Genomic DNA, 15,350 nt, shown 5'->3' on the forward strand with positions numbered 1-15,350 from the left:
TTTTAAAGAGCTCTAGTATGTTACATTCCCTTTTGCCATACTTAATTGGTTGGTTTCTTAGGGGCATCACAACAGAAGTGGGTACTGAAGAGGGATTTGAAAGAAGAGAAAGTGAGACCAAGTGGCTTACATGAGTCCACAGTGAGACACAATCCGTGCCCCTGCTCTGAAGTTTACAGTTTAAATGCACAAGACAGATAAAGGGTAGGAGGGCAAAGAGAGACCTAGACAAGGGACGTGACTCCCCACGGTCAGACAGCACATTAGTGGCCAAGTCAGGTTGCTGGATTTCAAATCTAATATCATAGCCGCTAGACCACATGGTGTCTCCAGTGACAGCGCTTAAGGCTTTTTATACTTCAGAAGTTGGAAATAGGGCACTATTATTGGATACACAATCCACTGAAGATTCAATACCATATTATCATTATTTCCTTTATTCTTTCACTGAAATATTAATTAAGCAGTTAAGTCTTTGTTCATTCCCACTTTTCCTCACCTGCTTCCTTTAAATTAAAGCCAGGGGTAGAGCATATGCACTGGTAATACGTATAGAAAGCTCAGGGATAAGTGCTGGAGTGTATTCCTTCCCTGTTGAGTCCCTCATGCACTGTGGCTTTTCACTGTTACAAGAAGGCACATGAATGGGAGTAAGAGAAGGACACAAAGATGGGTGTGGGTGAAGAGAGACTGGGATTATTGTGGGGGCAAAGAGGGACATAGGGGATGAGATTTACAGAGTAGAACAGGGCCGATTTGTGCCTGGGCTTGGAGAAGAAACTTAAAGACGAGTGGGCAATAAGTAATGAGAAGAGGAGGAGGACAAGGAAATAGTAATAAAAGCACATTTTTCATAGGTTAGCTATGTGCACAGTTGGTACATAGTGTTTTTTTTTCTTAATGGAGACAAATGATAGCCACAGTCTCAGCTCTCCACCTTCCCAGTCAACTGCTGTTTTTGCACAAGCTGTAGGCGTTTCATACCTCCCGGAGTACTTAATTGCTGTCTGGTAGGTAAATAGAAAGCAATCCATCTACAGCAACTACCCACATTGATTGCATATTCCTTGCAAAATAACATATGATTTTGTGTTAGGGCAAATAATGAATTTGCAGCATCCCAATAACTCATAAGCAGCATGTTAGCGGCCAAATTGGTACAACTGTACTAGTGCACCAACTGTGGACCTAACTGTAACTCACACCACCTGCTTATTTCCTTGGAACAGAATAGGAGCGTGGAATGGATGAGTCTGCAGTGTGTATATCTTCCTGGTGCCAGCCTGTATTGCCAGCAATGAATTCTCAGCTGTGAGAGTTAAAGTATTCTCTCCCGTCTTTATTTAAGTCTCTCCCTGTTGAAACAATACTTGATCTACCCTCATTATTGGAACAGTTTACAAAACTAGGCTTATGCTTCTATGAGTAATGATTCAACACCCTTTTTTTTAAGAGCAGGACCAGGGCATTCTGATGTGATTTATAAATTCAAATAATGATTTGTGGACACAGAGCAGTGATTTTGACACACTGAAAACTAGGTTTCTGTAAAGCTAAATCCACAAAATCAATCCATTCAGAGAACTTTATTAACCAAATTAAAAGTATGAGAGCTGTATTTCCCCTGATTATTAAAACATTGCAGGCCTATGAACCTACTATTATCTCTGTATGGTTTGGTTTATGTATTCACTTTGGACCTGATCCAAAGCCCAGTGAAGTCACTGGGAGTCTTTACATTGCTTTAAATGGAGTTTGGATCAGGTCTTCAGTACTCAGATACAAATCACACAGTGTTAAAGAATCACCGTGACGCAAAATCTCCCTCTGAATGTACTAGTAAGACTGGTGTCTTTGAAAGCCAAGGTTAAGGAGAGCTCTCTTGGGAGCTGTTCAGGAAGGTATAAATGCTAAGTGTTGGAAATACGATTAGAGTTCTAAGTACTTGTATGTGCATTGTCTCATACTAAACCTTCCCTTTACATAGGCATTTGTCCTTGCTAGGCTTCTGACTGAGTCATTTCAGGGTGACGAGTGCTTTTTTAAATTATATGACAATGTGATTAGATGGAAACTAGCCTATATCTTGGGCCAGAGATTTTCAAAGGAACAAAGGGTACCTCTGCACAGAGAGTGAAGGTGTGATTGTAGCACAGATAGGCATACCCAGGCTAGCTGTAATGTGGCTAGCATGGATAACAGTAGTGATACAGACACATGGCATGAGCTAGCTAGCAACCTGAGCACATATCTAGTGTCCCCGCTCCCCCCATGGCTTATACTCGGGTAGCTAGCCCATGCTGAAACCTGTGCTGCCATTTTAGTCTACTACTAGAACCTATGCTTTAATCTAGCTAGTATGGCTATAGTAGGGTGACCAGATGTCCCAATTTCATAGGGACAGTCCCGATATTTGGGGAATTTTCTTATATAGGCGCATATTACCCCCCACCCCCTGTCCTGATTTTTCACACTTACTATCTAGTCACCTTATGGTACACCCATCCATGCTACAATCACACCTTCACTTGCAGTGTAGACATACCCTAAGAGCAGCTAGGTGCCCAGCTCCCACTGAAAGTCAATGGGAACTGCATGCTTAGCTGCCCTGTGCATGTTAGTTGATGTGGTGCTTTGATCATGTTGTTCTGATGGCTACTAAAATTTAACTCATAACTGTATATTTTTTCACTTTCTCTCTCATGTGACATCTTGGCATCTCGGCTCTGCAGCCCAGTCATCCCATAGTGCCTATTCCAGAAAACGAAGCACTCAGCTCCAAGGAGGTAACTGAATGACATTTGCATTTTATAACTACAGGCATGCTATCTATGAGCACCAGCTCAGAATGGCTTTTGCAGTTAAACATAACGTATGGTGGCCTCAGAGGTACAGAAAGTGTACCTGCAGAAAGGATTTTGGCCCAACCCATGGACTGTGTAAATGGTTGTGTTTCACTGCTATTAACAAACAAATCTAGTGTGGTTTTGGATCCTGTGTTCTTCAAGAAGCTCAGGTAGCATTGTGTTCCATGTTTCTGATTTGTGCTTGTGGAAGGTTAAATGACTCGGAATGGGAACTAGTAAAACATATACAGTGAGCTCCATCTGAAAACCCAGCATTTCACACTCTGCAGTGACTGTGGTAAAGAAGTGGCTCCTGTTCTAAATACCAGAAGATACTGCTTTTCCAGCTCCTTGGGAGTGTGAACATGTTGAAAATGGGAAAACACCTACCATACCCTCTTTTAAAATACAGGGGACAACAGACAGCTCACTACAGCATGTGTTGCCCAGCATCATTTCCTTAGCTAAGGTAAAATTCAGTAACAGTGTATTATAAGTATTGGGTGGACTAGGCCTTGCATTTGCTGGGGAATAGTTTTAATGAACTAATATAGGCCTCTTCCCTCTGTAAAATGTATGAACCTAATGCCTACCATCCCAGATTATACACACTTCATATGAGAGCTGATGCTATCTTCTACATGCTGCTCTTGGGACAGAGCATAATAATAATACCTAGCTCTTATATAGTGCATTTCATCAGTAGATCTCAAAGCACTTTAAAAAAGGAGATCAAGATCATTATTCCCATTTTATAGATAGAGAAACAGAGGCACGGAGAGGGGAAGTAACTGACCCAAGGGGCCAGTGGCTGAGCTGGAAATAGAAACCAGGTATTCTGAGACCTAGTCTAGTGCTCTATCCACTAGAACATACTGCCCAAAGTGAGCAGCTTGTTTGTAACAGGGTTGTCAACATGAATTTAAAATCACAGTCTTGATGTTGAAATAAATCTGTATAATCTAATTAAATAACAGATGTAAGCTGTAAGCTTTGAAAGGAAACTGAATACCAGATGTAATATAAACTTTGAAATGAAACTGAACATTCTTAATTAAGAAGGAAAGGTGGAGGTCTTAGTGTTATTTTAGAAATTCACATAAAGCATAGCTAACTTGGAGGAATAGCTAAACATTCATTGCAGTATGAAGTCAATGACAGTAGATGAATGGATATTGACTACTGAGGTCTCATTATATTATCCACACAATTTTGGTAATTATACCAAACCCTTTTAGATAAGTCTTATAACAGAAATAGGCTTCAGAGTAGCAGCCGTGTTATTCTGTATCAGCAAAAATAACAGGAGTACTTGTGGCACCTTAGAGACTAACAAATTTATTTGAGCATAAGCTTTCGTGGGCTACAGCCCATTTCATCGGATGCATAGAATGGAACATACAGTAAGAAGATATTTATACATACAGAGAACATGAAAAGCTGGCAGTACCCATACCAACTGTAAGAGGCTAATTAATTAAGAGAAGCTATTATCAGCAGGGGAGAAAAACTTCTGAAGTGATAATCAAGATGGCCCATTTCGGACAGTTGACATGAAGGTGTGAGGATACTTTCACATGGGGAAATAGATTCAATTAGGGAAATGACCGAGCCATTCCCGTCTCTGTTCAAACCTAAGTTAATGGTATCTAGTTTGCATATTAATTCAAGTTCAGCAGCTTCTTCTTGGAGTCTGGTTTTGAAGCTTTTCTGTTGCAAAATTGCCACCTTAATGTCTGTTATTGAGTGATTAGAGAGGTTGACGTGTTCTCCTACTGGTTTTTGAATGTTATGATTCCTGATGTCAGATTTGTGTCCGTTTATTCTTTTGCGTAGAGTCTGTCCAGTTTGCCCAATGTACATGGCAGAGGGGCATTGCTGGCACATGATGGCATATATCATATATAGCATATATCATACATCACTAATTGAATCTATTTCCTCATGTGAAAGTATCCTCACACCTTTGTGTCAACTGTCCAAAATGGGCCATCTTGATTATCATGTCAAAACTTTTTCCCCACTGCTGATAATAGCTTCTCTTAATTAATTAGTCTCTTGCAGTTGGTATGGGTACTGCCACCTTTTCATGTTCTCTGAATGTATAAATATCTTCTTACTGTATGTTCCATTCTGTGCATCTGATGAAGTGGGCTGTAGCCCACGAAAGTTTATGCTCAAATAAATTTGTTAGTCTCTAAGGTGCCACAAGTACTCCTGTTCTTTTAACAGAAATAGGATCATCCCTGGCTGTTCTTTGTATATCGGTTAACCCAGCTCATTTCATTTATCAGCGAAGAAAGAAAATTCTAGTCTATTAGAAAGTGTTAAAGACAAGATAGGAATAAAATGAATGAGATGGCACTTGCCTATAGTTACCACCAAATACATGGCTTCCTTACTGGTTTGAAACATATTGGATGGCTGATGGAGGTGAAACATTGATGTATTGGAGGTATCACCTGAGGGCTTGTATGATCACTTGTTTTGTTAACAGAACCTAGTTTTGGAGCATATGATGGAGCATCTTAGTTTCCATTTAATCCCTGGACTCTACTTCTGCTCCAGGAGGTTGGGAAATGTAAAGACCCCTCCCTCTCACTTGTACTCACGCTTTTATGGAAAATGAGTCAGTGACGTTTGGGAGTGTGTATGACAAATGTCGTCTTGCTAGTTCTCACCCAGATTGTCAAACAAGCTGTGTGCAGAGAGATGTGATAATGGTGGACAGCAACCTTACGGCTTGGGAAGAGAGAGGGTGCACAAAATATTGTTTCTCAGGCCAGCTCAAAAATACAAAGGCCGGCTCTGCTTAGGTTATATCTACACAGTCCACAGTATGGATGGGTGAATTGCAGCACGCGCTAGCCTGATGTGCTGTAATTCCCCCATGTGGATGCTGCAGGTAGCTAGTTTGTGTTAATGTAGTCCTCTTTAAACAGGATGTAGGTACCATTTAGTTCATGCAGGTGAGCACATGCAGCATGCCTGTGCACACTGCAGTTCACACCCTGAAATCTGAATTGTAGAGTTTTGTAGACAAGCCCTTACTAAAATTTTCAACCTTCGCTAAGGCTGCTACTGAGCCATTCTTGCTGCTGCAAGACTGGGTCCTTTACTCCCCACCTATCTGCCTTAACAATGCCACTAGGAGCACAACATAACCTGCAAATTCCCTTCTCCCTCTGCCATACTCTTCAGCAGGGTAAGAGGAAGAGGAGAACAAGGAGGGCTAAAATGCTGCTGCACTGAGTCCTGCAAGCTGAATTTCTTCCCACCAGTGCTGTCTGTCCAGCCCCAGACTGGAGTTTGAGCAGCCAGTAATAGGAGGGAACAAAGGGCCCCCTGACTCTCAGCTCTCCCAGGGTCAACCCACTCAGCACCCCAGTCCCAATTTGATTTTCTCTCACTTGTTAATAAATCTTATTTTTAATACAATTATGTGACTTGTGGACGGTGGGCTGGCTAACTTCACAAAGACCCTCCTGGGAGAGAGCAAAGGATTTCAATGCCTAGGAAGGAGTAGAAAGAGTACAAGGTGTGCTTAGTATCAGAGGGGTAGCTGTGTTAGTCTGGATCTGTAAAAGCAGCAAAGAGTCCTGTGGCACCTTATAGACTAACAGATGTATTGGATCAGGAGCTTTCGTGGGTGAATACCCACTTCATGCATCCGACGAAGTGGGTATTCACCCATGAAAGCTCATGCTCCAATACGTCTGTTAGTCTATAAGGTGTCACAGGACTCTTTGCTGCTTTTAAGGTGTGCCTAGAGTCCCCCCAATTCAGCCTCAGTCAGAAGGATATGGACAGAGGTGTCCTCTTCCATCAAGGTGCCTTGACAGGGACCAAGAAAGTGATAGAAGTTGTTGGTGGTGCAGGAGATAGTCCCTTTATCCCACCTTTAGGACCCCAATCCTGCAGCTGGCCAGGACCTGGTCCTGGTGCAACTTAGAGCAACCTAAGCACTCTTTTAAGTTGCACTGACTGGTAATAGCTCCCTTCGGACATTCTGCTGGATGGCATCTTGCTGGAATGCATCAGCACTGTGGCCTTGCCTCCTATTATCTGGAGACCCACCCTACCCTGGGAAATCCCCATCTGGAGTGTTATGTGGCTTTCTGCCTCTTTTTCACTGCAGTGAGAAGGAGGAGCCAGGACCTGGCCCAGCATGTTTAAAGTTGCAGGAATTAAGCATCTGTTTTACTACTACTTTTTTAGAAAGTTAGAAATACACCACCAACCTTTCCTCATAATATAGACTAATTATGGGTGTCAGTCAGTCAACTGACAAGGCCAACATTGCTCTTTCTGTTGTAATGAGCACCCCAGACCCTGCTGTCTCCCGTCTCTGCTCTCAGCAATATGGTTCTCTATATCTAAAATCATCTGTAACTACATACTTAAAAAAAAGACACATGATATCATGAGAAGAAATCAATTGTATCAACAGGAGAATAAGGAAGTTTGAAAAGCCTGGTGCTGTAGAGAATACCAACATCTTTGTCTTTTTTTTTTTTTTAAAGGGCCAGAGTGTGCATGGTTGCCAGCCCCTTGTTCTGTAACGCATTTTATATTTTCCCCAAAGAGAAGTATTAATTTTAAAAAAGGTTCCAAGCTCGATTCAGAATAACTGTGTTCTATTTTTCATGCAACTTTTAGTTTCATTCTGTAGCAGCACCAAGTAAATCGGATCTGCCTCCCACCTGTGAAAGCAAAAAGTCAAGCAAAGGAAAACTTCCAGCCAGCGAAAGCCCTCTCTGCAGTGAGCGCTTTTCACTCAGAGTGGACATGAGGGATACTCCTGCAAAAACCAGCTAAGAGGTACACCAGTAACGCTAATTAGTTATCATCATTTGTTACTGTGCCCCAATGTATAGTGTGCCAGGGTTATGATCCACATATTATATTATAGTTAGTCTAATAATGCCTTGAACTGAGTCTGGCTATTGAGTCTCTGAAAACCATATCCACATGGAATTATAAAGCTTCTGCAGGCATTGAGCACGTGTGCTTATTATCATCATATTAAAACATATAAGGCCTTGTAATTCTGTTATAATTAAGTCCTTTAACCAATTTCCATCATAAAGACACATTAGATACATATGATCTTTCCTAAGTTAATGCATTTGTTATTCTGTCGGTGATCTCAATGGATATGTCTACACTGCGATTAGACAACTGTGGCTGGCCTGGGTCAGCTGACTCAGGCTCTCAGGGCTTGGACTGTGGGGTTGTGTCACTGTTGTGTAGACTTCTGGGCTTGGTCTGGAGCCTGGATTCTAGGACTCTATTGGGTGGGAGGGTCCCAAACTTTGGGCCTGAGCCCAGATGTCTATACAACAATGAAACAGCCCCACAGACTGAGCGTCATGAGCCCGAGTTGGCTGGTATAAGCCAACTGCAGGTTTTTCTTTGCTTCATAGACAGACTCCATGAGTTCCTGGGACCATGAATCTGAGCTGTGGGTTAGCTGTGGGTGATTTGTGTGTAGATGGGAAGGGGGTAAGGTTTGAGCCTGAGTTTGAACCCTGGGCTTACATTGCACTGTAGACATACTCTAAAGTATCTACAGTAATTATTGGACATCTGGCATCCTGTTAGATGAGGTCTACACACACACACACACACACACACACACACACACACACACACACACACACACACACACACACACACACACACACACACACACACACACAGCAAATCCTGGCTCCATTGACTTCTCTGGAGCCAGGATCTAACCCAGCATGTCAGTCATTCATGAGGCTTTAAACAAGGAGGCCCACTGACAACATTTCATGACTGAATTTAATGGGAAAAGCTGTGTAATGTATAAAACCTATGAAAGTGTGAATACAGGCCACAGTGCATTACTCTTAGGACATGCCTACAGAGTACTTTACTGGTACAGGAATACCAGTATACTATACCAGCAAAGCGCTTCTAGTGCAGATGTAACTATACTGGTAAAACTGCACTATGTATCGGTATAACTTATTTCAACCCCACATGAGCAAAACACGCTATAAGTGGTAAAAGCGCAGCTTTGATGGTGCAGCTGCATCTTCACTACAGACTTCTGCCAGCACATCTATTTCGGTCAGGGATGTGAGAGGTGTGATTGACATCTAACCAACGTAGTGGTACTACCGGAAGTATGTAATGTAGACATAGCCTCAATCTTTATTTACCTAAGGGATGTTCCACGTCAAAGACCAGCAATAATTATTCATAATAATCAATAGGTTCTATATATATGTGGGATTTTACAAAGGGTAAGATGTGCCCATCATATAATAGGCATAATATGGACCGAGTTTTTAAAATTTTCAAATTTTTAACCCAAACTCCAGTTTTAGAGGTGTAGTGCTTTCTAACAATTAATGGTGGGTACAAATGATAGCAGTTACACCCCTAATTGCTTACGTTGCCAGAAAAATCCCAGAGTTAGGCAAAAACTATCACTCTAGAGTGCCTAATTTCAGTGCCAAAGTATAGATTTAAGAGACCATTTTTTTTTGTCTCCAGGTTACCTCTCTTGCACTTGAGGCTAGACTGGAATAGCTACTACTCCTACATCCTGTACAAGCCTAGGTTTGTGGTGAAATGAGTAGCCAGGGTGCAGACAAGATGAGTGAGCACTGGACCTGCAGTATCAACAAACTGGGGTTCCATGATGCAGGCCAGCTCAGATGCCCTTTTTGTGTTGATAAAGGCTACTGCAGAAGTCTCTATAGAGCTGTGTGCTGGGGCCTCCCCTCTTCACCAGGTTGTTCCGAACTCTTAAAATGTCTAGCGAGGCAGGAATTGCTCCAACACCATGATTTATGCCAGCATCTCTCTTAGCATGTAGAAACCCTCAGTATCATTGCAGAGAGGCAATGGGAGTATAGCATACATTTCAAATGCCTAAAAGGAACTCTGCTTCCACCAGTCACAATCTTGGCTGCCTCTTCCACCTCAGCTCTTTAGTTCTGGGTAAGTTTGCTTTGGACTCTGGCTGATTCTTATATGCAAAGCAGGCGCATAGGGCCCACACATTAAGACAGGTTCCCTGGGCCTGTCCCCAGCCCCAAGCTCAGCCCCTCAGCCTGCTGTGTCCTGCAGCACAGCACATGCCACAGAGGAGAGTTGGCAGCAGGAATTAGGGGTGGGATTTTCTGCCTGCTCTATAGCCAGCCAGGGTTCCTGGAGGGCACGTGAGGTCAGCATCTCCTACTGGGGATCTGGGGGTCGGGAAGCCTTCACAGCACTGCTGCTGCTGATTTGTGGAGTTTGGGCTCCACAGCTGTATATAAGGGGCCAGTAAGCAGAAAGGTGTTCATAGATAGTATTGTGGAGACCACAATAATGGATTTAGGCAATATGTGGTAGCAGATAGCGGAACAAAGAGTAGTTGTAATACACACCCACAAAACACAACCCAACGTAACAAACAAACCTGCCCTCAACCCCATGAGATACTTTTTAAAGTACAGAGACCCCTGAGCACAGTGGTCTCCGGAATGTGAACTGTACTTTTTTACTCCTTATTTTGGTAAAATATTGTTATGAACTGGGTGAAAACTTGTTATGGGTTGAGTTAAAACCTCATTTAGAATAATGGGTGGGTGAACGCATCCTTCAATTAACATAAGAACGTAAGAACGGCCGTACCGAGTCAGACCAAAGGTCCATCTAGTCCAGTATCAGTCTACCGACAGTGGCCAATGCCAGGTACCCCAGAGGGAGTGAACCTCACAGGCAATGATCAAGTGATCTCTCTCCTGCCATCCATCTCCATCCTCTGACGAACAGAGGCTAGGGACACCATTCTTTACCCATCCTGGCTAATAGCCATTTATGGACTTAACCACCATGAATTTATCCATTTCTCTTTTAAACACTGTTATAGTCCTAGCCTTCACAACCTCCTCAAGTAAGGAGTTCCACAAGTTGACACTCTGCTGCATGAAGAAGAACTTCCTTTTATTTGTTTTAAACCTGCTGCCTATTAAACCGAAGTGTGAGGATAAATTAATCCCAATCCCCCACCTAAAACAAAGGGGTTATGTGCACCTGCCCATGAGTTTTGGACTGTGTGGATAGAGGAGCTTTGGCTGAGTAATGGGATTTTCTGTGGCTGAGTGGCGGGGGAGGAAACCAGAGAGAGACAGAGACAGCCTGAGGAAATCCAAGCAGAAGCCTTTAAGCATGATGCAACCCTGAGAGAAACCTAGAGAGAGGTTCTAGGTTGGGGATGCTGGCTGAAAAGAAGCATGGGCCTGTAAGCTAAGAAACTGTTCCTTTTGCCTTTGGTTCCTCCTGCATTCTCAGAAGCAGGATTTTGTACATTCCTTGTAAAGAAACAAGATTGTATCCAAGTAAATTCTAGGCTCCATGATCAATTTCTATTCCCAACTGGAACATTCCAAGGCCCTGAACTTTTGCTCGGGTCAAAAAGGGGTAACACTATTTTGGGTCAAACTGTATCATCCCTCCCTGAAGCAAAACTTCCATTGACACCAGTGAGTTCTGACTGAGCAACGCCTGCAGCACTAGGTCTACTCAACATTTCTGTAACAATTTAGCTAAATGAAAACATAATGAACCTTTAAATGAACACTAAAAGTATGAGCCTCCACCACTTAACCTAAAGGACTAAGACCCACGAGTGTTAACTGTAGCAGGCTTGTTATCTTTTTTAATGGACCAGCCTCTAGAGTGGGACAATGACCTACATTCTCCTAGTGTGCATTAAAAAACCAAGTAGGAACAAATTATGTTAATTTGCATCCATGTAAGTCTCAAATAAATCCACTGAGATCAATGGAATTACTCTGTATCTACAAGCATGTAATAGAGCAGAATTGGGTCAATACTCTTTGCCAGCTTCAATGACATTTGTACATGCTTTAGGGAAGCAGAAGATTAGTTATCGTTATTAGTACATTGTGATGCAAAGCTATTATTAGGACATCATAATATTAGAGGAAAAAATAAGTATTGCTTTAGACTTCTGTATTTTTATATTTTGTATTCCTAAAATATTTTCTAGATTAAAAATTACAAGGAAGACGTTACTTAGCCACTTTCCACAGTCAGTTCAAATGCAAAATCTCTGAAAAGATAGTAATGCATATACCATGTAAATTTGACATCGATTATGTGTGAAACACCAGCATGTTATTTTAACTGCCATACCCCTGAATTCTGTCTGTTTCTCATAGATGGGTTTTGTACTGTTTGATTTACATAATAGTAGGAGTATTTATACTGCCTTCAGAAGAAGGAAACTGCTCTGAAACAGGTATTTTAAATGATAGTATAAAACCTTCACCAAAGAAAGTTAATACTATACTGCTGTATAACTAATTAGACTTCACACTAATTTGTATCTGCCCATGTGTTCTCTGAGTTCATAATCACTGTATCTATTGAAATTGATTTCTATTCTAAAAGGCACGATCCTGCAAACACACAGCAAGTAACTATATACCATACTGCAGCTTCTGTTCTTTTCTGCACATCATTTTCTCTCTTCCCCGTTTTTGTCTCCCACAGACTGCCAATGAGAGAGAGTCTGTCTAGCTGCCAGGGCAAGTATTACATTTTTTCTTAAACTGTCTTGGTTACAATCTGACCACTAAAATGTACCCACAACTAAAGCTATGCAAAATGTTTCAGCTGAATCTTTTTTTTCCAGAAAGAAAAATGAAGATATTCAGATTGACTGAAACATTTTGCAAATTTGTGTCAATTTCATTGAATAATTCCTATTCTTATTCTTATTATTTGATTAGCCACATGCTGAAAAACTTTTGTGTGGTGTTGAATCCAGATTTTTTTCCAGGTTTTTGGAATTGTCAGTGTCCTGAAAAATGAGTTATACTAACAGCTCTACTACCCACAACTTCAACTTCACTTTAAGAAAGTTTTTCTGTGCTCACATAATATAATAAAATGTTTTAGCTGTATATTTTTGTATTAATCTTAATTAGTTCAATTTGGGTATGTTCCATCTATGACTGACCTTTCCAACATTAACATATAATTCTACTTAGTGGCACTATACAGTTAAATTTATATTCTAAAGTTACTATTTTTAAAGGTAACTTGGTAAATCAGTTGCATAATTAAAACAGATGCTTTTTGAATTATTACTTATTTTTACAGCTTTTATTTAAAATTTTACAGCTAAAAGTGAGCTAGGCACTAGTATGTATTCAAAGACATGGTCCCTTCCCCAAAGAGCTTACAATATACTTTTAACTGTGACACGAGTAGGAGGAAGCAATAGGGAAGATGAGGTGAAGAATGACAAAGGTTATAGTATTTACTCTGTTATGGTTATGCACACATCAGGATAGTTCCATTAAAGTTAATGATTTATTATGGTAAATTAACATAGTTCTTGCAGACAGTACATTATGCTTGTGTGTAGATGCAGAACATTGTGTATTTATCAGCCAGAATCTCAGGTGTTATATATTGGAGTGGCTCTGTTGTCATCAGAGGAGCTATACATATTTGTACCACCTGAGGATCTGGTCCTATATGTTTTTTGTGTTCTAGTTACTAGTATATACATGTGAAAATTCTTCTTTTCTTTTGCAGCTGTAAATTAGGATCAGAAGCTAAAACTGTAGAGTATTTTGAAGCCTGTTGCAATGCTGAAATGAAATCAGTGCCTCAAGTGGATTTAAATGTTGTTGTTTTTTTAAATGTTGCTTCCTTTTGTATTAATTGCAATGCAGCAGTAGCACTCAGAGATATTTTTAAGAGTTAATCTAGAAGGTACCAGCAAAAAGAGCCCCACAGATACTGAAATGAATGTGGCAAATCTACATGCAGTGTCTTGAAATGTTTGCTGTAGTTTTAATGTATGCCACAAAGCACACATCACATTTTCTTTAGAACACAAGTTATATTTTGAAATTAAATAAACTTGGAGTGTGTGAAAAGTGTTTGTTGTGATTCATTTTCTGCATAAATCCATTTCCAAACATTAACTGATGAAGACTTACCAGCTCTCCAGGAAATTCAGCTCCCTCATCCTGAAACCTTTTCCCCCAATTGATCTGTAATATTTTACACTAAAGTCTAAACATCAGGAAATTTGGAGCAAAAAGGACACCAGTAGTTAGGCGAAAGGGGTGTCACAGTTCAGGGTAACTGCACCTGTATTCCCCTTCTGTGGTCTGTCAAAGGCACCCACTTATCAGCTCTCAGCTCCTCAGCCATCACCTCTCTTGAGCAGAGACCAGCAGGGTTCCCTGCCTAGACTATGAGTTCCCCCACTGCCTTAGCAGGCCTGCCTTGTTTTCTCCCCAGGGGATATAAACAACATAATTGGCCAAAGTTAGACGTTACCATACAGTCTTTCTAAGCAAGTATATTATTTTTAAGGTGAAAGCATTACAGAAAAAAAACATTAAACATAGTAAAAACCTACACACATGCTAGTAAGCTTATCAGAGATCACCCCAATTCCCTCCAGGGCTCTGGCAGGTGATCACACAGGGGGGTTTCTGTTGTTACAAGTTCTTAACAGCTTTTGCTCACAATAAAAATCCTCATGAATCTGTGAGTCACTCCTTTTTATACAGTTTGCCCTTTGATCTTGGGACCCTGTGAACAGGCAATCAGCAGACAGTGGATTTCTCCTCAATACATAGCTTCAAAAGGTTGGATTTACATTCCCTTCCTCCCAAGTATTTCCTAGGAAACCCACTTACCTAAAAGTTCATTCTTGTCTGGCACCATTGTTTAAAAACCCTCTGATGCACCAGGATTTACACTAGTCATGTCTCTTCTCTTGAGACGTTACATACAATCCCACAAAAATACATACGTTTTGCATTTATAACACCCTGGACTCCAAAGCTAATTAAATTTGATTCAATGAAGTTTGTCCAGGAAATTGCCATATCTGTCACAGGGATTGGTGGAGATAACAGGAGCTATTACACTGAATTCTTTTCTCAAGAGACTAATGGTAATAAGAGCATACCTCTTGAGAAAAGTACAGCCATCAAATAGATGGCAAAAATGACTGAGGAAAGCACTTCAGTGAGTTCAAGAGGCTGTTTCAGACTATAGATTAAGAAATAGGTATAGGAGTGAATATATTGACAAAAAGAAGCAAGAAATGCAAAAATAAGTGGGTATAATGGGTTGATCTTGTTCTAAAGAGTTCTTAGGTTTGTTTTCATTCAGCCACTGAACGAAAACAAATTAGATCATACAGATTTTTATATTTATTTTTAAAATAATGCTTACTGTTAACTTCAATGCAAAAGATCAAATAGCCTCTATGCTCCATTTCTGAGAACAATGGCCTCTATGACGCTTAAGTTTCTGGACTTTTAGTAAGTCTTCTTTCCCATTCTCCTAAGGCTTCACTTTTCTTGTGAGATTCTTCAGACACTGATTTCTTTTTTATGCTTGGATTTTAATCTTTGTAAATCCCAAATGCCCCTGCTCTGATCTGCATATCTAGCAGAGATTATTATTCTATCA

General features: G+C 40.8%; 1 protein-coding gene across 1 annotated transcript in view; it reads left to right on the forward strand.

The window, feature by feature from the left end:
* LOC123366201 (muscular LMNA interacting protein) overlaps positions 1-13,644 on the forward strand; it is a 159,776-nt gene extending 146,132 nt beyond the window's left edge. Inside the window, exons 14-17 of the mRNA XM_045009425.1 lie at positions 2,733-2,786; positions 7,506-7,667; positions 12,393-12,427; positions 13,446-13,644. Coding sequence (XP_044865360.1) covers positions 2,733-2,786; positions 7,506-7,664 — 213 coding nt within the window. The 3' untranslated portion in view covers positions 7,665-7,667; positions 12,393-12,427; positions 13,446-13,644. The remainder of the gene's footprint in view (positions 1-2,732; positions 2,787-7,505; positions 7,668-12,392; positions 12,428-13,445) is intronic.
* The last annotated feature ends 1,706 nt before the right edge of the window (positions 13,645-15,350 follow it).

The sequence above is a fragment of the Mauremys mutica genome, chromosome 3 (assembly GCF_020497125.1).
Source record: "Mauremys mutica isolate MM-2020 ecotype Southern chromosome 3, ASM2049712v1, whole genome shotgun sequence".
In the NCBI taxonomy this organism is placed as follows: Eukaryota; Metazoa; Chordata; order Testudines; family Geoemydidae; genus Mauremys; species Mauremys mutica.